The sequence below is a fragment of the Pelodiscus sinensis genome, chromosome 2, assembly GCF_052426305.1.
Source record: "Pelodiscus sinensis isolate ZL-2025 chromosome 2, ASM5242630v1, whole genome shotgun sequence".
Taxonomy (NCBI): domain Eukaryota; kingdom Metazoa; phylum Chordata; order Testudines; family Trionychidae; genus Pelodiscus; species Pelodiscus sinensis.
This window is the reverse complement of record NC_143053.1, coordinates 107803799-107826573: the sequence shown is the minus strand read 5'-3', so window position 1 is coordinate 107826573 and position 22775 is coordinate 107803799. Positions and strand designations below refer to the sequence as shown.

Sequence of the window (22775 nt, the reverse complement as noted above, 5' to 3'; positions counted from 1 at the left end):
AGCTGCCCGGGCAAGGAGAGGCGAGAGGCGCGAGCCAGCCCCTCCCCCCCCCGCCTCGCGCAGGCACCACGCGCAGCCGCAGCACAAACCGCGGCAGGAGTGAAGGCGCCAGGGCTCCTAACAGGCTTTTATTGGGATTCCTTCCGGAGGCCATTCGCGTGCGCGCCCCCCCCCCCCCCAGTGTCCCCTCTTCACAGTCACCCAGTGACGCGCTGCCAGAGTCCTCCCGGCTCCCCCCCCCCCCCCGCAGGGAAACACCCTGGGCCGCAGGGCAGCGGAGCCGCTGGCAGCCTGGCAGGTGTCAGCATCGACCTTCCCGCCTTCCACAGTCCAGCGTCTCCGCCCGTCTCCCGGCCCCGTCGCAGCCCTCACGGGCCCAGGAGGAGGATTTCCGTGATTGGGGTCGTTGGGCCAAAGCTCGCGTCTCTGTGGGACAGGTTAAGGTTTCTTCCACAGGACTGCTCCAGTTCACCCTCGCGCGTGCGGCTTGAGCGTCTCAGTAAGAGTATTTCTTCCCCTCCCTGTCGCAGCCGCATGCTTATGAAATTATTTCAGTTTTATGGCGAGCAAGCGCTGGAGGCAGGGTTGTACCACAGGGACCTGGAAAGTGAAATCTGAAACAGAAATCAGAATGATTAGGAGAAAAGTGATTAGATGGAGAACTTACTAGCAATCATTTACAATACAAATTACCACCACTGCATGTTTGCCCTTCATACACTTTGCTCGATCTTGTTTCTGCACTTTATCATGTCACTTCAAGGGTTAATTTCTCCACACAGACTCCAGAGCAAAGAGCACCTGTTTTAACAACAGTTGTTTAAGCAGCAAACAATTCAACCTGATTAAGTAAATTGACTGCAATGTCACAGTTTTTGTATTTTCAATAAACTGGTATTTAAAGTAAAACAAGAGAATGTATTACAGTCTGACTCAGGGGTGGGCAAGAGTCTGTCAGCCGGCCAGATGCAGCCAACCTAGCTCTTTTATCCAACCCATGTGGCAGTTCCTGGCCACACTCCCTAACCCGTTGCCTGGAAGCTGGGACACACAAGCTATTTCAACTGCTTCTATATAAAGGACTCGCACCTTCCCTGCAGCTGCCAGGAAATGGCAGCCATGGGGAAGGTGTGAGCCCTTTAAATAGAAGCAGTTGAAAGGGCTCACAGGCAATGCATTGGCAACAATGCCAGGAACAGCAAGCCCTATAAATAGCAGGAGTTGAAAGGGCTTACAGCTCCCGCCCCCACTAATGTGATGCCTGGGAGCCACAGGGGAGGCGTGAGTCCCCTCAACTAATGCTATAAAAAGGCTCCTCCCCTTCAAAAAATTATTGTCCACCCCTGATCTGACTGATACAGAATTATGAATCCTTTGTCACCCCATCTCTATACAACTTTTTTTTTTTAATTTTTCCAAAAAGAGCTAGGAAATGCCATTGTCTACTCTAACATTTTCTAAATCAGTGTTTCCCAAACAGTGAGTAGCACCCACTGTATCACAATGTGGAGGAGCATTTGGTGAGGCAGTGGAGCAAGAGCCAATCACCACAGGGGACAGAGGGGGAATTTGAACCCAGCTCCCACTCTGCCTCCAGACCTGTTCCACTTACCCCACAACCCAGCTCTGTCCTGCCCTCCAACCCAGCTTCATCCCCATCCCCTCTTCCTTCTCAAGCCAAAGCCACCTCTAGATTCAGCTCCTCCTGCATCCCAAAGTCTGCCCCCATCTCAAGATCCTCTGTTGATGAAGCCTTGGCTTTGCACTAATTGGGGAGGGAGAGAAGGCAGATCCCATTACTGCAGTCATGATCAACCAGTTGACTGCAGTGCACCTAAGAGTCCATTGCCGGGACCAACTATCCTGTCAAGCTGCCTCTCTTTGATCCAGCCAGCTGGAGCTTGGCACAACCTCAGTGGGCTGCAAGCTGTGGCCAGCTGGGCTGGATCAAAACTTTATTAACTTGCTGGCGGTTGTGGGGGGAGATGTGTGCATCTCCCTCCCACTCCTGTCTCCTGCTCCAGGAGGGGGCAGGGCTGGACCACCAGCACACATGGCATGCTGGGGACCACGCTGCTCCCCGTGGGCCACGTGCAGGGTCGGGAAGCCCCTTCCTCAGTGTCCTGTTGCGCTTAGCCAGGCTGGTGCCAGCCCTGGAGCCACTGCCTGTAAGGAAAGGGCTGGGCTGGGCAGAGACTTTGCCCCCCCAATCCCAGTGCTACTCTCAGGAAGCTGCAAGTCCCAGTGCTGCTACCCTGCTGGTGAGTGTGTTGGGGGCACAGGGATGAGGGCAAGAGGGTGGCAAAGGAGGATGCGGGGGTAGAGTGGAGAGGGGCCAAGGGATCATGCTGCAGGGGCAGGATGGGAGGGGGCAGGAGTTGCACTGAGAGGCATGGGGCAATGCAGGGGATCAGGCTGGCAGGAGGAGGATCATGGAGCAGAGGGAAGATGTGGGGGGGGATTCAATTTTACTGTATAGAAACTACACTTTCCTTTATTCCCCATTTCTTTGCCCCCCTCCCCAAACAGCTATTTGACTGCATTCTGACCCTCTCACCTTTTCTGGATTACTCCCCCAGCCTCCTCCTGCTCCCAAACTTCCTCTCATACATCCACCCCACACTCTCTCCTGCCACCAAACTCCCTTCCAGACCCTGCCCTCTTCACCCCGTCCTGCACCCCACTTCCCACCCAGATCCTGCATCCTATCCCTCTCGATAGCAGCCCTGTCCCGCACACTGAGCCCCTCATTTTTGTTCCCACCCCAGAGTCTAACGGGGTCTACAAAATCCACTAACTCTGGTGTAACAATATGGCTTTTCTGTAGCCATGTTGGAAGGCCTGTGCTAGGCCTGAACCAAAGCCTCCTTCTGCAGCCAGACTGAAGAGCAGCAGCTATTAAATGTAAGGCCTGGAGTCACATACTCACATTCCATCTATTTTGTATTAAAAAGTGTCACACCAGGCTGTGAAGAGGGGACTTTGCCCTGATAGCTTCCCTACTGTCACCAGATAAAGAAACAGATCTCAAGATGGGTCAAGAAAACTTAAGTAACATCATTCTGTCTGGCAAGAAACTGCTTATCAATAGAGAATGTTGTGGAATCCTCATTCTATGATCATTGTCATTACAATTTCCTATTGTTTGTCGGTATGATCTCTGTCTGGTTTGTATCTGGTTTGTAATTGTTTCTGTCTGTTGTATAATTAATTTTGCTAGGTGTAAATCAATTAAGGTGGTGAGGTATGACTGGTTAGGTAATTTTGTTATGACTGGTTAGTAACCAATTATTTTAGTATAATTTTAAGGTGTAGCTAAGCAAGACTTAGATTTCATTATATTAAACTGTGGTCCAAGAAGGAGATCAGGAAAGAAGATCAGAAGTAATAAAAGCAGAAAGAAGGAAGCAAAAGGCTGGAAGAAGACCAAAGAGAGACAAGGAACCCCAAGAAGAATTCACTTCCAAGACCCAGCCTAAGATAAGAACTGCCAGGACTCTCCTGCACACCGAGATGTGCAGCAGCTAAGATCCAGAGAGACTGACCTTGCCTGGCCAACAGGGGAAGTCTGCCTGCCTTTATCAGGATTGGTGAGCATGACCCTGTGTGCTTAGGATGTGTATTCTGCTTGTTTAGGAATTGTCAATAAATAGAGGATAAGGATATTACTGTGTGAGGCTCTTTCCGTGGCTAAAGATCCTGCAAAACCTGCAGGAAGGTGCACCCTGAGCCCTAGGAATTGGGTAAGGGTGGGTGTGTAAATTAACAGGGTTGCACCTTGAGCCCTAGGAACTGGGTAAAGGTGTGTGTCCCTACAGTGTGGAAGGGTTAGAGAAATTAGTGAGGGTACACCGGAACCCCAGAAAAGTTAATCTGTCCTATGGGAAGCCCTGAACCTCAGTCCTCCCTGTCCCTTCCCCTCACCCCGTGGGGGCTGAAGTGCCAGAACAGTGATGTGTCTGAGTTGGGGTTTGGGGAGTTTTTATTTTTTTTGCTTCTTACTTGTATGGTCCCCCAGCTGATTTTTTTTTTCATGGGTCAGTGATGTCCCCAACCCAAAAAGGTTCCCCACCCCCACAAAGAAAACATTGAAACCTTTTGTGTTGGATATAAATTAATATTTTACTTTATTTAAAATAAAGTTTGATAAACTAACATGAGAAAGTTAAAACATTTAATCTGTTTAATAATTTAAATTAAACTGTTCTCCCCACTTGCAGCACTAGCAAATTGGCTCGTGTAGTTATGTAATTAACTGAGTTTCCATTAGCAATGGGTAGTCTGTGGAAAGGTTTGGAGTGGGCAGGGCCTCAAGAAAGGTGTGGGGTCTTGGGGAAGAGATGGGGTAGATCCTGGCTTACTCTGACATTTAAAAGGTGATCTTGGGTGTAAAAAGGTTGGAGACCGCTGCATTATTAGTAAGAGGAATGGAATAGGAAAAGTTTGTACACCACTATTGTAGACACTCAACAGCATTAAGTTTTATCAGCACAACAAAAGAAATCATTTACATTAATGTGGCTCCCTCCCTTCTGCCTAAAATATGACTAGTTTTACCTGAACTTATCTGTAGCAGGGGTGGTTTGCATGTTAAATTCTGCAACTGGCACTCCTCTTGCAGATACTTGAGGAGCAAACATAGCAGCAGGATATACTACAGAAGAGGTTCCCACCTACAAGAAAAACAAAACAGCACCAAACCAGCATTTTAAAAAATCCAGTATCTTCAAACACCTTGAATGACTGTACCTGAATATTTGCTAAACAACTAATGCACATTCAACCGTACAATACAAGTCTACACGTGTTGATATGGCCTGATCAGTGCAACCTGCCAAAACCTAAGGGATAAGAGGTCTAAATGCAGTGCTCCTCAAGACTGGAAAGAAGTAAAAATAACATCCAACTTTGCTCTGCAGTCCCTCTAGTTGACACTGGTGTGGTGATTACTAGTTCTAAAATAATCCATTTCCAAACATTTGTGATTGAGGAGAGGGAAGAAGCCACCAGAAGTCAGGCCACTAGCAAGGAAATAAATAAGGGAAATCCTAACAGGACACAACCTAAAAAAATGCTTAACAAATAGGGAAAGCTGCCTCCCCCTACTTTTTAGGGCTACTGTGGAGATTAATACTCAAAGAGCTTTGAACATATAAAACACTGAAATTAAAAAGCAAATTTGGAAGAATATGGATATGGAAGAGGCAACTTCAAGAAAAATTGTGACTCATTACCAGCACATATTGTGCTAACATTGTGAAGATGTTTTATCTATTTTCTTCCTCATTTAGAATAAATTCAGTATTAAAGTTGAGAATATAAACACACATTATAGGGTCACATTCAATTAAAGAAAAAAGCAAAATAGTTCCAGGTACTATACTTGTCCTTTTCTCTTCCTGCCAACTTTTGGAATTTTTCAGATACTTCCCTCTGTTTTGAAATATTTTTCTCTCCATTTAGCTATATGAAAAACCCATGCAAATAGGTGAAAAATTGGCTCTATTCAGATGACCATTTACAAAGTTCAGTCAAATAAGAGCGACCATACTTGGTCAGACCAAAGGTCCATCTAGCCCAATATTCTGTCTTCCAATAGGGGCCAGCACCAGATACCCCAGAGGGAGTGAACAGAACACCGTAATCATCAAGTGATCCCTCTCCTGTCATCCATTTCTAGCCTCTAACAAACAAAGGCTAGGGACACCATTCCTACCCATCCTGGCTAATAGCCATTGATGGACCTAACCTCCATGAAATTATCTAGTACGCAAAAGTAAAACAAAAACATATTTAAAAAATAACCTATTACTCTAATCTCTTTCATTGGAAGGAACCGTGGGTATTAATTGTAACAAGCAGGTACAAACTTAATTTAATAAAAAGACAATTAAAGACAGAATTCTCTTGCAATTTAAGAAAATATGCAAGAACTAACATGCCCTGGGTTAATCAAGGAGTTCGTCCTTTGACATGGTAATACGCTGCTGAACAGAAGTATCTGATGAATGCATGGAGGTTCTCTAAACAAAAAGTGCATGGAGCTGGTTTAACCAGTTATATTTAAAAAACAAATAAGCCTTAAACTGTCAGAAGTGTGATTTTTTTTTTCAAAAGCTAAGCAATATTAGGTTGGCCATAGTGCAGAAGTACTTTCAACTACTGCTTGTGCAATCAACATGTAACCTTATTATAATGCAGTGTGGCCAAGTTAACACTGCTGCATTTATTTCAACTCAAATTCTTCCCTCGCATGTTTAAACTCTCAAACCTAAGACTACATTTTCATAATGAGACTTTATTTTAGTGCATTATTTTTTACTGAAACTGTCTCATGGCTGTTTCTACATTTCCAAACTCGGAGAGATGCGATTTCTTAATTTGAGCTTGCTTGATTAAAAAAAAGAAACCAAAGCATTTCTTACCACCAAACAGAGGTCACAGATCTCAAGTTCTTTTTCCACCTCTGTAAGAATGTCAGAATCCAGAGTTTCACCAAACCACACAACATGGGGACGGAGGAGACCATTGCAGTCTTCCTCTTCACACCTGTGAAAAGTTACAATAGAAGGAGATGGGACCCTCAAAGTGATTTTGAGCCTTGGATTGATTTGTTAAAAACATTAAAGACAGACCTATTTCAACTGCAAGAGGACCACATCATCTTAATTGCCATATACAGAGACCACATCCTCTATTAAACAACACAACTGTATCTCTGGGTGAAGTACTGAAACTATTTAACAAGACTGAGAGATGCTCTCCAACAGTCTAATGCAAGAAATGAAAAAAAAAATCATAGTCAAGTGCAATAAATTGTGGACTGCCACAAAAAGTGCCACTGGATTTTTAATGGTCACAGGATACCCTGACATCTCTAAGCCAGTGTTCCCTCTAAGTTGAGCACTTCGTCAGCCACCCAGGACAAATATAAATGCCACCTAGATGATTAGCAGAGCTCCCACACCTAGCAGCATGTGTTTCTAGGGGTCGTGCACATCCACACATGCCTTGGTGCACATAACACAATTTATTCTGCACATGAATGGGAAAAATTAGAGGGAACATTGCTCCAAGCGTAGTATCAGATACTGCCTTAGAAGAAAGAGTGCTAGCTACTGAATAAACAGCAACTTATCCTGTAGTATTTAGCTGCTTGTTACCATTATTCTCTCTCTACTCCCTAAAAGATCCACTAGCTGACTTGTCTTTACTAGATGCTTACACAGATAAATAAGCAATCTATTTTTCTTCATTGCAATCTCTACTCCACATTGCCTTTGTCAGCTCTCTCTTGTAATGTTGTGTTACATTTAAGATCTTTGGCATTAAGGACAGGTCTACACTTACAACACAGCAGCTGCACCATCACAGCATTTAAGCAAAGACAGTCCTATGCTGACAGCAGAGCATCTATCAGCTTAGTTAATCCACCTCTGCAAGAGGCAGTAGCTAGGTTAGTGGGACAAACTCTCCTGCCAACATAGCACTGTGTAGTCTGGGGAGGGGGGGAATTAGCTTGATATGCAGTAATTCCTCATTTAACACGGTAGATACATTTCAGAAAATGATCGTGCTAAGTGAAAATGTGTTATGCGGGGTCAATTTTCCCATTGAAAATAATGGCAAAGTGGGGGTTGTGTTTCAAGCGCACATGTGTTTGCAGCTCCAGCCTGCACTTGTTAGCAGCTGGGACCGGGACATAAGGTTGGGGGAGAAAGGAGACTGGGTTATAGCAGGGTGGGGAGGCGTTTGGCTCTAGAGAAGGTCAGGGGAGGGGACTTGCAGCCAGCGGCTGGGTTGCCCCAGATGGCTGGTCACCGGCAGCTGCCCGGGGCTTCCTCTGCCTCCTTACAAAGCAACAGATGTTTGCAGCTCACCGTTACCCGGTAACCCCCCTTGCCAGATGCCTTGCGTCCGGCCAGAGGGGGTCACTGGGGAATGGCGTGGCGAGCAGCAAACCTCTGCCGCTTTGCAGGAAGGCAGGGGAAGCCTCACACAGCTGCCAGACACCCCTAGGGGAAATCGTGTTATTGCAGGGACGGGGTCATGTTGTTTGAAAAATGTTCCCTAAAAAAAAATTGTGCTATCGTGAAAATGTGTTAAGTGGGCACGTGTTAAGTGAGGAATTACTGTAACTCTCTCACTCAGGGGTGTGAATTTTTCAAGTCCCTGAGTGACACAGTCTATCATGTGATATAATTCTGTAGTGTAACTTGTACTGTGTCTTTCTGATTTTGTAAACTGCTTTCACATTCCTCTGATGCTGTGAAATAATATTAACACCTATTTGTAGAGGTATCCTTTCAAAGTACCTCTGAAATCTGAGGGGGAACATGTTGGAATGGTGAAAAGAGATGAATGTCAAAACTCACCGAGGAAGATTTTCAACTGGAATCTTGGCATCTTCCATTTCAGGGTCTGGGGCACTGAAGTCACAAAATAAAATAAAAAAACAGTTTAAGTGAAGAACAAAATGCTGTTACAAGTAAAATACATGTCTCCAAAGCATTCTATCAAATCAAGGTGGTTCTGTAACTGAAGGAAATAAATATATCTACTACAACACTGAGATGAAGCCAGTGGGTGGGGTGTGCAGCCCACCTTTCCCCCCACTCTGGGCCAACTCTGTAGAGAAGAGGCAGGGTGTGTAGCCCTTCTGTCCCAGGCTGACCCCAGCGATAAGCTATCAGGTAGGCTGCATGCCCCCCCACTCCGGGACTGCCTCAGGGAGAAGCCAGCAGACCGAGTGCAGGCCTAGCCCAGGTAAGGCACCTTATTCCCCTGCCCTGGGGAGAAGCCAGTGGCCACTCCACACCCCTGCTCTGAGCTCCCTTTCTTTGAACTGACTGTTCTGACTCCTACATCCCAACCTTTTGTCCTCACCCCCCTCATCCCTGACTCCCGCACCTCCCCAGCACTCTGCTCCAAGCCCTTCCCCAACTACCAACTCTGACTCCTTCTCCCCCCACATTGTCAGCCTCCTGCCCTGGAGGACATGAGCAATGCTGGACAGCCGGAGTAGCCTCTGCCTGCAACATGCATGGGCCCACTGTGAACAGGCATTGCTATGGATGGCCTGACATGTCCCTGTCCATGGCAGGCCCCACAGAGCTGAAGCAGACCCTTGCCTGAAGCAGGTGGGAAGCTGTTCCAGCCACCATTGGTTAACTGGAACAGGTAAATATTTCATATCTCTATATCCTATGTTTTCAAAGCATCATATGGGCTTTAAACAATATTTCCCTGAGGTAAATAAGAGACATCTGTCTAAAACACAGCCCAGCTCTGAAAAGATCTACGCTGATAAAGATAATAAATATCAAACTGAAAAAGAGAGTGTATAGGTTTCATAATGTATTACCCTTTCCCAGACAAAGCTGGACATATTGGACTTTTGTAATTCTTTGCCACATTTCCACAGCTGGTGCATCGGGTTTTGAATAAACTACCTGAAAAGCAAAATTTCCAGATTTTAATATTGAACAACGCCTTTCACCCGCAGCTATGCATGCAAACAGTTATATCCATCCCAAGCATTCCTTTATTTGAATATTCCTTGTCAGCAGTTTAATTTATAGGAAAACAGCACTAATAAACTCCAGATTGACAGCATCGTGAATTAGTTAGTATGTAAATAAAACATTTCTGACTGGCAGTCAAGGAAACCAATGGCATATTTATTCACAAAGCCAGTATGGTAAAGGCAGGAGCAAAAGTTAAATAGCAACTGCCATGCTGAACCAGAGAACTGGTCCCTCTACTAGAATGTGACTTATGTCATGTGGTTTAGCGGGGAAGTCCCCCACTGGCCTCGTGCTCCCCACAGTGTTTCAAAGCAGCAGCACTGCACAGAGCCCGGGTCAGCGGGGGAGTCCCCAGCTGATCCTGGGATCCATGTGGTGATGCTTCTTTGAAATGCTGCATGCAGCCTGTGGACACCCCAGCTGGCCCCGGGCTGCACGTGTTTTTTTCAAAGTGGCAGTGCCATGTGGAGCCCAGGGTCTGGCTCCAGGCTCCATGTGGCGCTACCGCTTTGAAGCCCTCCTCCCCTTTCCCTCCTCCCTTGCTGCCTCTTTCTGATGGAGGTAGCAAGGGGGGAGGAAGGGGAGGAGCGACTAGTCGACTAGCTATTGCTTATCGGATAGTCAACTAGTCATTCACATCCCTACTTATGATTGTAGCATTTCCCTCTCAGTACAGGAGAAGTGTATTAAAACACATACTTTGTAATTTGCACATACTGCTGACTTTCCAAATAATTATTAGCAAATAATATAGAGGTTTGATATTACCAAGACTTCATAATATACTATGGTACATTCTGTAAAAATTAATTATAATCAAAACTAAACTATACTTATCAGCAGGGCTCAACAATGAGGGCAATCTACTTGACCGTGGCGAGTACATTTTAGCCCGGCACGGCACCGCAGCGCGATCAATGAATGCGCAGCGCGGTCTGCGCATGCACAGCATGCCAAACCGTGTGGCTGGCGAGCGGGGCTCGCTGCCGCTTGTCAAGCCCTGCTTATCAGAATAAGTGCACAACAAGCTCTGATGCATTATCCCTGCTTAATAACTGGAAAACTCAGAAAATTGTAATTCCTACCCTTTAGAACAGAACTGAGCTTATTTAATGCTCAAGTATATTCAACCAAGTGAATCTGAGATATACAAGGAGAAAGTTCCAGTACCATCATCAGCATAAAAAATTAACCAGCAAACAATAAAGGGAAGAGAGATAGTGGATGATTACAAGTTCAGCAACAGTTGGCCAGAGTATGTGCATGCAATAGACTAGTTGAAATTTCCATCTAAAGTATCTGACAGAAAATTGGGTTTTCAACAAAACGTTTGTTTATGTGAAAAAGTCTCCGCTTTCCCTAGTTTTCATCTAACACTCAAACACCTAACATTTGATTTTGAAAAGCCACGGCAACACCTCTCGTGTGCAATAGTTCGGGTGTCTCATCCCAGACTACATGCTACATCCTGGTGTCCTCTCTTGCTGAGCAGCCCCAGTGTATCACAGGATGCCTTGGCCACAATGTGTAATATGAAACGTAATCCAGCCAGGAAGCCAGACCCATAAAGGAGAACTGGGCCATGTGAAATCCTGGTGGCATTTCTGAATAAAAAATGTTTTTGGCTTTTCAGTTGGTTTCACTGAAATGTTCAACGATTTCAGTATAAACTCTCCTCTCCATCTTCTGATCAGTTCCAGCATACACATGCATTAATACTAACCATGAATTTCTAAGAGGTGTTTTGTGCCTGCCCTTCTGTGGAGCTCATCAATGTTCTGAGTTATGACCACAACACTTCTTCCCTGTTTGCTCAGTCTAGCTTCACACTCTGCAATGGCAACATGTGCTGCATTCGGTTGTTTACTCAACATCAGCTCCCGGCGGTAATGATAAAATTCCCACACACGGGAGGAGTTCCTTGCAAAGGCTTCTGGGGTAGCCAGTTCCTGAGGGGGGTGGAGAGGAGCAATCATTCATTAGTAATAAAAGCAAAACAATCGGATAGTACAGAGGTGGGCACTTCATAAATTTCGGAAGTGGTTGCAGGCTGCCCCAGAACGAGCGGGCACTTGGCTGAGGAGCTGGGGCCAGGAGACTTTACATGCTTCCCTACTCACAGACGTTGATTGGCCTGAGGGCAACTGTGGGCCAAATCAAAAGGCTTGGCAGCCTGGATCCAGCCCAAAGACACTGTCTTTCCCACCCCTGTGATAGTGGATATAGTCACATGTAAGTTATTTAAAATACAAGATAATAACAATAGATTATTTGTAACCACCTATAGCTAACAAGAATACAAGTCAATAGCCAGAATCAGTCGTTCTTATTTTATAGTAGCATGACAAGTCAGTGTAATACAGCAGGCCTGACTAGATGATTAGAATGGTTCCATTTGGCCTTATAACTGTGGATCTATAAATACCGTATTTTATGCAGCAATGCCATTCATCAAAGTTTCATATAATTTTACTGTATTATCCAGAATTCTGTACTTTCATACTGTGCTCTCAGAGCTTATTCTACAGTGCCCCACCAAGCTTCCTCTAGATGCACAAACAAATGGGAAACAAGGAAATTAGCTGCAACATCATAGTTAGTATTTTATATGCATTAAAGTGGCCATAAAACTAGGCATCTTTGCCTGGTATATTTTATACTACCAGTAATTTCAATTCTTATGTATAACATAACATAGTCAAACAACAGGCTTTTATTCTGATGGCAACTTATATTTTGTCTCCTGTACCTTTAAAATCTCAGCCATAATTCTACATTAATATGGGTTTTACATTCAGTTTTCTTATTTAAAAGATAGGGGGAGAGAGCTCATTCAAATAAATCCATCTGAACTAAATACTTGCAATGCTACATAAAGACTGAATATTAATATGTCAAAGTTCTCTCATTAAAAAAAATTATATAAATAGACTGTATTCAAATGCATAATTAATGAACGAAATACTGGCACAGTAAACATACACTTGTAACTGGATAACAGCACAGCTGCTCTAGTTTCCAAAAGAATCAAATCTTTCATGAGCGCTATCTTAAACATACACACACATAAAACTGATTATAATAGTGCAAATATAGGAAAGGGAACATGAAAGCTAGTTAATTTTGAGCCAAAGGAGGAGCAGAGACAGCAGAGTGCAATAGGAAGTTGGCAGAGAGTAGCAGACAAAATTATCAAGACATTTTCAAGCTTTAGTTAATCAAACAAGTTAATAAACAAAAAACAGTACTCGGTAGTGTCCTTCATCCCTTTTTTCATGTTTTTCTGAATTCAGAAAGGAGGAGGTGCCTTGGGGGGAAAAGCAAGCAGGGAAGCAGCAAGACAGCCTCCTAAATATCTCAAGATATCTAAGACTGTTGTGCTGACTAGGGAAAAGGAGAAGTTGCAGTTGCACGAGGCTACCACAGTGGAGTGTAGGAAAGAAGCTGCAGAGATGGCGAAGGAGACACTGTGTCACTATTGAAGCACTGTGGGGCTCTGCAATCCTTTAAAACAGCTAGCTGCTTCTGACTCATGGTAATGGCGCACTTGAAGTAAAGGATTAATAGTAACTCAAAGGTCTAGCCCAACTACATACCTGAGCTTGCCATTTTCTCCAGTAGCCCCCTGCACCTCTGAAGGTAGGAACACCGCTTTCAGCACTAACACCAGCCCCTGTAATAATGGCTATGTGCTTTGCTTTGGCAAACACTTCTCGAAAATCAGCCATATCTAAATGTAATGGGAAAAATTAACAATAATTGATCCACTAGTTTTCATTTTTAAATACAATTTAAATCATTCAGATATATCACAACAGGCATACAAACACAAATGCTGCTCTTGAACAAGACTGCCACACTTAATTTTAGAATCTCTATTATGTTCTGTAGATCAAAATTAGATGTATTATCAATAAGAAAATTTTTTAACCCTGGATCCTGTAAACATTTATGGAAGGGAACTACTTATGTGGATGAAATTAAGTACATATGTTAAAAGTTTGGAAGAATGAAGCCTTAAATAAAACTTACTATGATAGAATTAACAGGCCTACAATAATAATCCCAAATTGCTGTAATTTCTAGTTATATATAAACCCCTTTCAACCAACATGTGACAGGCTGGCAATATTCTGAACCAAGCTTAGGAAATTAAGAGAACAAAGTTTAACTTAATTCAGTAAAGTTTTAGTTAAGGTTAATACACTTGGGTTACATTAGATTAAAAATGCAATTGTGTATATGTTATTGTGGCATTGTATGTATCTTCTCTAATAGGAGGGTGCTGCTAATGTACATCCTCCCCGCTTTGAAGTCACCCCTCCCTCACCTCTCTTGAGAGGTCTGCATGTACTATTTCAAATTGGTTTCTCCAAGGACCAACAGGCAATGAAATGACTGGATAAGCAGACTGGGTTTCAACAGGCTCAGGGCCTTTTCCTGGTGCCACAAACAGACTGGACCTCTAGTCCAGTGGTTCTTAACTAGGAGTTCACATGCCTCTGAGGGTACATAGAGGTCTTTCAGAGGGTCCATCAACTCATCTAGATATTTGTCTTGTTTCACTGAAAAGTCAATACAAACTAAAATTTCATACAGATAAAATGAGAAAGTCAGCAATTTTTTAGTAATGGTGTGCTATAACAAGTTAATATTTTTATGTCTTATTTTGTAAGCAAACAGTTTTTAAGTGAGGTGAAACTTCGGGGTATGCAAGACAAATCAGGCTCCTGAAAGAAGTACAGTACTCTGGAAAGGTTGAGAATCAAAATGCCCTAGTCCACACAGCACCCTGATCCTTAGGATACAGTTAAAGAAACTGAGCCTATTAAGGCTCCATAAGAACAGGTGCTAACTCTGAACTATGGCTCTGATAAAGTTGTGATCACAAAGGAAGTCCTGTGACTGAAGGACTGCTCCTCGCACAGCCGCTGTTAGAGTTGGGGTGATGACTAGTTAGCTTATTAGAATGCACATAGGTTCTTTTATTAGTTATGTTTTATCTGTAATGTTTTTTACTGTAAGAATAAAGTAGTCTTGCATGGGAAGTGTCGTGTGATAGGTATAATTGTGACAATTATGAAGTGTTAGCCATCTTGGAGGAGAAAGCAGGTGTTCTTGGACAACCTGTCTGGGCTGGGAGTAACACAGTGAATACACAGTGAAACTGTAGAGCCTGATCAGGAGGAAGAAAGATGCAAGTCTTCATCCAGAAAGACAACAGCTGGGGAGATGAAAGCCTGTGAGTGAATGTCCTTGCTGGACACTGAGGGGAAATACAGGTTGGACTCCTTCGTCCGGCACCCTTGGGAACTGACTGATCCTGGATGAGGGATTTTGATGGACGAAGGAAGGTCACTTCCGAGCCCACCCCTGTCACAAGCACCCCCAGCAATGGCCTCACTGCCAGCCTCCCAGCTGGCTTCCCCCTGCTGCCAGCCCCTCCACACGCAGGGTGCCTGGCACCCCGCCACAGCATGCACAACCCCAGTGCCAGGCTCCATCCCCGCAGGGCAGCCCCCCTGCTGGGGTCCAATTATGCAGGCAGCTCTGCTGGCCAGCAGCAGAGCTGCCAGGCTTTTTGCTGTGCCACCAGGCAGCCCCACTCCCAGGTAGCCCCGCGGTCAGGCTCCCGGCCCCACGGGGCAGCCACGCTGCTTCCCAGTCCTGCTGCATTGTCTGGTGGTACCAGGGCCGCTCAGCTCCTGGTTGTGCTGCCAGGCGGCCCCACTACCTCTCTGTCTCACTGGGCAATTTTGCTGCTGGGCTCCAGTCCTGCTGCTTCCTGCCCCCCCGCTGCAATGTCAGCACTGGATGGCAATCCTACTGTTGGGCTCGTGGCTTTGGTGCCACAGGGCAGCCCCCACTACTGGGCACTAGCCCTGCTGTCGGGTTCCCAGCCACCAGACCTCCACCAGGACTCTCTGGTCCTGGGAAATCCAGTCCTGCCAGACCAGGGATGTTGCCAGACCAGAGAGTCTAGGTTAAGAGAAGTTCAATCTGTACAGCCACAGTTGCCCCCGAACTGTGATACAACCACCTTAAAATTCTTCAAACCTCATGCTAATTAAAACAAAAACATGAACTGAAAATCTAGTTAGTGTAAAAATCAGTAATTATAGCTTGTGGTATTATACTTGCCTCTGAGTTTAGATATGGCTTTGAATTATAGCAAACAAGATATTTCAGAATGAAATTTGAGTTGTATGTCAACGGCATCCCTGTAATTTGAAAGCTGTTAAGTTATCTGCCCAAATTCACACAATTTAAACCAGACCATATACCTTCTAGGAGACTGTGGAGGCGGATACCTGACTAATTGTATTTTTCTACTACAGTCCAGTGTATTAAGCAAGATCTTTCGAAGTTAAATCTTTAAATATAATATTTTCATGTAGATTACCCCGTGGGGATTTGAACAGCTGTAGCATTACCAATGCACCCTGCTTGTGAGTTGGTGGGAGTGGTTTTACTAACTCAACTCCTGCAGAAACCTTGTAGTGTAGAAGCTGGGAAGTAAATTTCACTATGAATATGCAAGACAAATCTAAATATATAAACAAAAATATACAGTGACTAGGGATGTTAAATATCGGTTAACTGAACAGTCAATTAACATAATGAATTCTTATCGGTTAGTTGACTATTGAATAGTCCCTGGGCAGCCCCTGTCTGGAGTGGGATGGATCTGGACTCCTGGACCTGGCACAAGTCGTAACTAAGCTGGCCTGGCTTCTTATATACTTTAAATGCAGAGCTGCAGGGGAGTAGGTCCAGGAGCCAGTGCAAGCCAGGACTGAGCTGGGCTGCTGGCCAGCCTGCTAAAAAATTTACTGGCAAGGGGTGGGGGGAAATGTGTGCAGTCTACAGCATTAACCTATAAGCTTTTGCTTATCGATTAATCAGTTAATTGACTATACTATTACATCCCTAACAGTGATACAAATATATTTCCTATTTTATAAATATTGAAATAAGACATGTTAACGGGAATAGCCATTTTGACCCCTAACTATGCCAGGAACTTGGCAATCATTCAGCATGATTGCAGAGGTGACTTTTAACAATTTTAAAAAAAATCCAAAACTAACAGCTTCACAGCCACACTTTCCCTCTTAAATACTTGTCTTTCCAAGAAGCTCACTTTCAAACCAAAATATAGACTGTGATTATTAAAGCCTGTGAATTTTCAAATTGAAGCTTTATTCAATTATCATTCTCCTCTTCATTATTACAGCTGTAGTGATGCCATATTCATGTTGAGACTAAATTTCCGTTGCAAACACCCATTATGAGACACTTTTCACTTTGACAGGTTACCTTGAAGGCTGAAATTTCTCATACTAGGTCTAAGCCTAGAAGGATTTTTTTAAAAACTTTTCAGTCATTTGAGTTCAAAATGTAAAAACACATACAATTTATAATATTTTTCATTGGATATTTTTGCACTCAAACACAAAACTTTTAAAAACTTCTAGCTTGCATCCACAGGACGACTGATCTGACCTGTTTGCAAACGTTAGGGTTAAAAAGATACAGAAACGCAAGGAATGTGCAAACATTAATTTCCCATAACTCTTCTAAGGATACCAGATGTCAGGCTTCCAATGTTCTCTGAGGCAGAGAACTGATACGTCTATCTCAGAGCCAAAAATGATTCAGCAAAGGTGACTGGTGATTTGAGTCTTGCAATCTTTAAAAAGAAGTATGTGCAGCCATTATACACCCCGGCTACGTCTACACTGGCCCCTTTTCCGGAAGGGGCATGTAAATTTCACGAGTCGTCGTAGGGAAATCCGCGGGGGATTTAAATATCCCCCGCGGCATTTAAATAAAAATGTCCGCCGCTTTTTTCCGGCTTTTAAAAAAGCCGGAAAAGAGCGTCTAGACTGGCCCCGATCCTCCGGAAAAAGTGCCCTTTTCCGGAGGCTCTTATTCTTACTTCTTATTCTTATTCTTACTTGTAAGAATAAGAGCCTCCGGAAAAGGGCACTTTTTCCGGAGGATTGGGGCCAGTCTAGACGCTCTTTTCTGGCTTTTTTAAAAGCCGGAAAAAAGCGGCGGACATTTTTATTTAAATGCCGCGGGGGATATTTAAATCCCCCGCGGATTTCCCTACGACGACTCGTGAAATTTACATGCCCCTTCTGGAAAAGGGGCCAGTGTAGACGTAGCCCCCATTTGTACAATATACTCTCTCTAGGTTAGGACATTTATTTTGCTCAGTACTTTGTGTCTACAACAATGCTGCTCAACTTGAAGAGGCTGAAAACTCAAAGCAAAGAGAAAATTTACAAAATATTTGCCTGGACAATGTACAGAAACAAATATGGGAACAAATGTATCTTACTTGATTTAAAACGAGCCATTTCTAAGCAAATTCGTTGTTTCTTGGAAGAAGGTGGCTTAAGTCCACAATATGCTTGTGAAACCAGCCTTCTAGTGGTAAACTGGAAAAGACTCATTAGGATCACTTTATAGTTCTTAATCTGAAAAGAGACATCAAATGAAAAGTGATATGAACACGTTTATATGGCAAAGACTATATAGCAAATATATCCTTAAATGCTCCCTCTTTTGTGTCACAAAAAATAATTTTACTATTACATCCTCCACTTTGTTTATCCAGACCAAGTATTGCTTATGGGTAAAGTTCAAAATCCACAGTATTTCAAGCTTACAGAACAATCAAATAATACATATTACAAAAAACCATAAAAAATGTAAAAGCCAGCCAAGCCTACTCTTCTAGAAAAAGTACTGAAATGCTCATATTTTTTCCAGGTTATTTTCCAGATATATACATTTTTTTACTTGAACTAAAGGTAAAATAGCCAATTAATATTGCCCCCCATAAAATAAATTAATTCTTTCCACTGAAATGTTACACTGTGAATCTTGAGTCTTTGCATTGAAAACATACAGTATGATCTTCTGGGTTTAATAAACAAAAATGTGATGCTGTACAGACACAGTAATGCTTAGCCTATACAGTATAGGGCTTTTAATACTCCAATACAACCATTAACTAATTCTGAGATTTAGTCCCACTTTTCAAATGGTAGACGGGGCAAAATTTACAAGTGGAGTAATCTATTACACTCATTTCACTGGGAATCGTATTCCCTTAAAACAAGGCAGGTGAGACAGTAAGCATAAGGGTGCCCAAGTGCTTAGTGGGCCAACTGGCTAAGACCATGCAGCAAAGCCCAGAATTCAGATTTTAATTCTGGTATTTAGCCTGATAGATCCAATCACATCTCAGCACAGTACAGCTGCTCTATCCTTTCTACCTTGATTTTCTAATTTTCCTTATACTATGTAACATTTACAAAGAATGAACATACTGGAAAGTGTTTATAAGTCTATTTCCTCTTTAGTGGTACATGGAATTTAAAGTATTTTAAAAGGAAAACAGATAATCTATATAAAAATGAAGGGAAGTAATGAAAAACCCTTCACCTTTACGTTAATAACAATCATCATATTTTTTCCTTAAATAGAATTTTCCTGGATATTTAAAATCTACAATATTTTCCACTGACTCAGATGTCCTTACATTCCAATCAAAAGAACCACCTCCCCCTATGTTTTGAAATTGCAGAAGGAAAAAGCCACCCACAAAACCATAATACCTTATAATACCTCATGATTCTCTTATTATAATATTGAATGAGTAATTTAAAATATTTTAAACAATTTTAACTATCTGGTATTGATGACAAAACATACGTAGCAAGATTATACTGAGGCAGATAATCAAATGCACTTTAATTACTGATATCACAGCATAATAATTTTCTCTATCAAACAGGGTAAAAACATTAATTTGTTCAAAGATACATTAAAAATTATATTCAAAATAGAAAATACACCTACAGCTTAGACAAGAATTTATGCAGCTGAGAGTGTTTAATGATTTGTTTCACAGAGTAACAAAGTATAAAAATAAATAACAGTATGTCAAACAGAAACATTTACGTCCCAACTCCTGCAATGATAGACACAGAATCTGTTCACAGACCTAATCTTTGGTTGTTTACATTCATGCAACAATTCGCAGGACAACAGACTAGAATTTCATTGAGGAAATGGTTTGTGGGAAGAATAAGAAACAAAGGGAAATCTTATTCAAAGTGTCATATGGTATACACATAGGAAAAACCTTTACTTGCTATCTTCTAGACTAGAAAAATGTGAACACTAACCATTTAAATGCAATGCTGCACCTAGGGTAGAGGTATAGACACAATTTAGAACTAATAGCTGGTTATATTAAGCCCAAGGGGGAGTGTGGGTTAAACACAACATATCTTGCCCATGTTATATGCTAGGAGTCTCTCTAGACTAGGATAATAGGTATTTATTTTTCAAATCCACTGGGATAATCTTAACCAGCTAACACATTAAGGTTTGCTTCCCCTTACTTCAAAGGGAGTAGAAAAATATTTATCAAAAACTTACACTCATCCAGCCCCAGAGTCTCTGAGGGTTTAAGAAAAGACCTGATCTACCAAGGTATGCTGAAAAATAAGGACTCTAAGAGCAGGGTATTTTCAGGCATAAGACTTATTTATCTGCCTCTCTCCAAACTTTGTATAATTAACAGGCCCTTTTTGCTAAATATAGTTTTTTGGCATGGGAAAGAATAATTCCCTAGGTTTCCAAATTTCAACAGGAACATAGAGAAGAGCTAAGAAAAACCATTGAAGAGGTCCAAATGGTAGACAAGATGATGCCACAGGTGGCTATGAACATGTCAGATGGCTTATGGCAATTAGTTTTACCACACAGCATGCCTCTTGGTAGCAGGCATCTGATACATATTGCATAGCAGGTACATGTGACTATAGAGGACATCCAACAAGTTGGATGGAATGCTCAACTCCCTTAAGGATTCAAGGGTGATGCTGAGGTTACTAAGGATCTACACCCTGCCTAGGGATATAAATGGGTGATCAGTTAACCAGTTACCCAGAAAGCATTGCTTTACCAGCATGTTTACTGGGGTAACCAGTTAACTGGTATCCAGCCAGAGTAGTCCCCTGCCCATGGTGAAATGCAACAGGCATTGCCTGGCCAGGCCCACAGCGCCACAGGTAGGGGGCGGAGGGGGTGGGGGAAGGGGCTGCTCCCGCAGCCCCACCCACAGCATGACAAGATGGGCCGTTTAATAAGTTAAATATATAGTTTAACTGGTTAACATTTTAAATGCAATTTTCATCCCTACTACACCCTGGCACCTTATCATGTCTAATCTAGAAAAGAAAGCTGAGAGAACAACACAACAGTCTTCAAGTATTGTTATAGAGAGGACGGCTATAAGTGGTTCTCCATGTCTACCAATGGTTGGACAAAAATAATTGGCTTAGTTTGCAGTAAGGGAGGTTCAGGTTGGATATTAGGAAAAAATTTATTAACTGCAAGAGTAAAGATCTGGAATAGGCTTCCAGGAAGGCTGTAGAATCCCCATCATTGGTATCTAGGAACAGGTTGTACTAACATCTGCTAGGGATGGTCTAGGGCAGGGGATCTGAACCTTTTTCTTTCTGAAACCCTTCCCAACAGTCAATAAAAACATCACGACCCACCTGTACCACAACTGTTTGTTGGGGTTTTTTTTGGGGACAGAAGGGGCATATAAAAGCCAGGAAGAGAATTAAGTACAGTAAAACCTGTGTTATCCGGCACACTCGGGGATTAGGGCGTTCTGGTTATCTAAAAATTCTGATTATCTGGGGGTCCCCATCAACCTAGGAAAAAACAATGGACAATAATAGTAAAACTTAATATTGGTAGTTTTGTAATGTGAGGCAGTTGGTCTCACGTTTCTATTTTGAGTTAAAGATGATTAGTACTACTTAAATAACAAATTGTTAAGCCAATCATGGTAAACCAAGCCAGGTCTGTCCGCCTGAAGACGTGACAGTATTGTGGCTGAGGGCAATGCCCTCAAACTTAACAAAGTTTCCTGGTTAACAGAGTGCCGGATAACAAACGTTTCACTTTATTAGCTAGCATGGAAAATCCTTAGTGCCCTACAAAACTAAGACCTTGTCCAACACTAAAAGGTGGTCACTGCTGTCGTGATCTATCTTCTGGAGTTTGATTTGTGAGTCTAGTTAAGTCTTGCTAAATCTAACTGTGAGGGAGCCCCCGCCAGCATCCTGTACACCCCCTTTTGAGAGATACAAGGGAAGCTGATGGGGGCCTTTGCTCCTATGGGCCTCCCGCTGTGGGGACGCCACCAAGCTCGGCTTAAGGTAAACCAGCTCCAGCAACTCAAGCGAAGATCTGGCCTGTGTTGCTCAGGCTTTGGCTTCAGCCATGGGTGGTGGGGCTCAGGGTCCCAGAGTGCAGTCCCTTATAGCAAGGCTTTCCCTTTCTAAGGGAATCTACTGCTCACCATGCTTGGCAGCCCCCTGAAACCTTCTTGCAACCCCCTCCGGGGTCAGACCCCCGGTTGAGTAGATGCAGTCCTCCCTCCCTCAGCACTGTTGAGCTATTTGACATCTCCAGCCCTGCATCCGTATGAAAACACAACTGGCCCTGTGCACACCCGGATTTTCAGACAGGCTCGGGCTGGGCGTCCCGCAATTTTTGCGGGGCTTGATAAAAGCCAGGCTGGATCCAATCCGAGCAATGCCAGGGGCAGGCAAACCCTTATGTGCGTCGGCATCACCCCCGCCCTGTGCCACCCTTACCGCTCCGCCAGGCACCGGGCATCACAGCCCCCCTGCCCCCCGTCTCTGAGCTCAGTCAGCCGGGCCGGGCCCCTTCCAGCGCGAGCAGGTGGCAGCCTAGGCCGCAGGATGGAGGCGGCTCTCGGGCAGCAGAGACCCGGGCCCCGAGAGGCGGGTCCCGCGGGCTCCCCCTGCCGAGGCGGCTGGTGCGGGGCAGGGCCCCTCGCGCCCCCGGGGCTCCCAGGCCCGCCCCGCCCGGGCCGGTACCCACCTCGGCAGCGGCTGCTGTCCGGGCCCAGCTGCGGCCGCTGCGTGGAGCGCGGCACGTCCCGCCCCGCCTGGGGCCGCCGCGGGGAGGAGCCGGGCCCGGCCCAGCGCAGCCCCCGCCCTCCCGCGGCTGCGCCCTTCGGGCCGGCGCCTCCTCAGCAGCCGCGCCTCGTGCCCCGGGACTCGCCCTGCGCGGGCCGCGCTTGTGCCAGCAGCGGGGATGGTCTGAGGCCCTGCTCGGGGCCGCGCCCCGCGAGCCCCCCGCATCTGAAAACCCCGACCCTAAAGCGCCGAGCCA

General features: G+C 44.2%; 1 protein-coding gene across 4 annotated transcripts; it reads right to left on the bottom strand.

The window, feature by feature from the left end:
* Positions 1-180: 180 nt before the first annotated feature.
* On the bottom strand, positions 181-22636 carry SIRT5 (sirtuin 5). Of its 4 annotated transcripts, XM_075921185.2 has the most exons (10): positions 22482-22550; positions 21203-21280; positions 17878-18016; positions 13124-13257; positions 11251-11476; positions 9365-9452; positions 8376-8429; positions 6426-6549; positions 4558-4673; positions 181-614 (listed from the first exon to the last, which is right to left on the bottom strand). In XM_075921185.2, exons 3-10 carry the CDS (start codon positions 17990-17992, stop codon positions 539-541), a joined length of 933 nt encoding a protein of 310 aa, XP_075777300.2. In that variant the 5' UTR covers positions 17993-18016; positions 21203-21280; positions 22482-22550; the 3' UTR covers positions 181-538. The 4 variants fall into 4 exon arrangements, with proteins under 4 accessions (XP_075777300.2, XP_075777299.2, XP_006121873.3 ...); XM_075921184.2 differs by lacking the exon at positions 21203-21280 and having other exon boundaries at positions 22482-22636; XM_006121811.4 differs by lacking the exons at positions 21203-21280; positions 22482-22550 and adding an exon at positions 22232-22435.
* Between the last annotated feature and the right edge of the window lie 139 nt (positions 22637-22775).

What these genes read in the sequence shown, in the direction of transcription:
- SIRT5 (XM_075921184.2), bottom strand. Translation starts at nt 17,992, where the DNA reads ATGAGTCTTTTCCAGTTTACCACTAGAAGGCTGGTTTCACAAGCATAT. An exon ending in GGAGAAAATGGCAAGCTCAG is followed by an intron (nt 11,477 to 13,123) that starts GTATGTAGTTGG and finishes CACCCCCCTCAG; the next exon opens with GAACTGGCTACCCCAGAAGC. An exon ending in ACACCTCTTAGAAATTCATG is followed by an intron (nt 9,453 to 11,250) that starts GTTAGTATTAAT and finishes TTTGCTTTTCAG; the next exon opens with GTAGTTTATTCAAAACCCGA.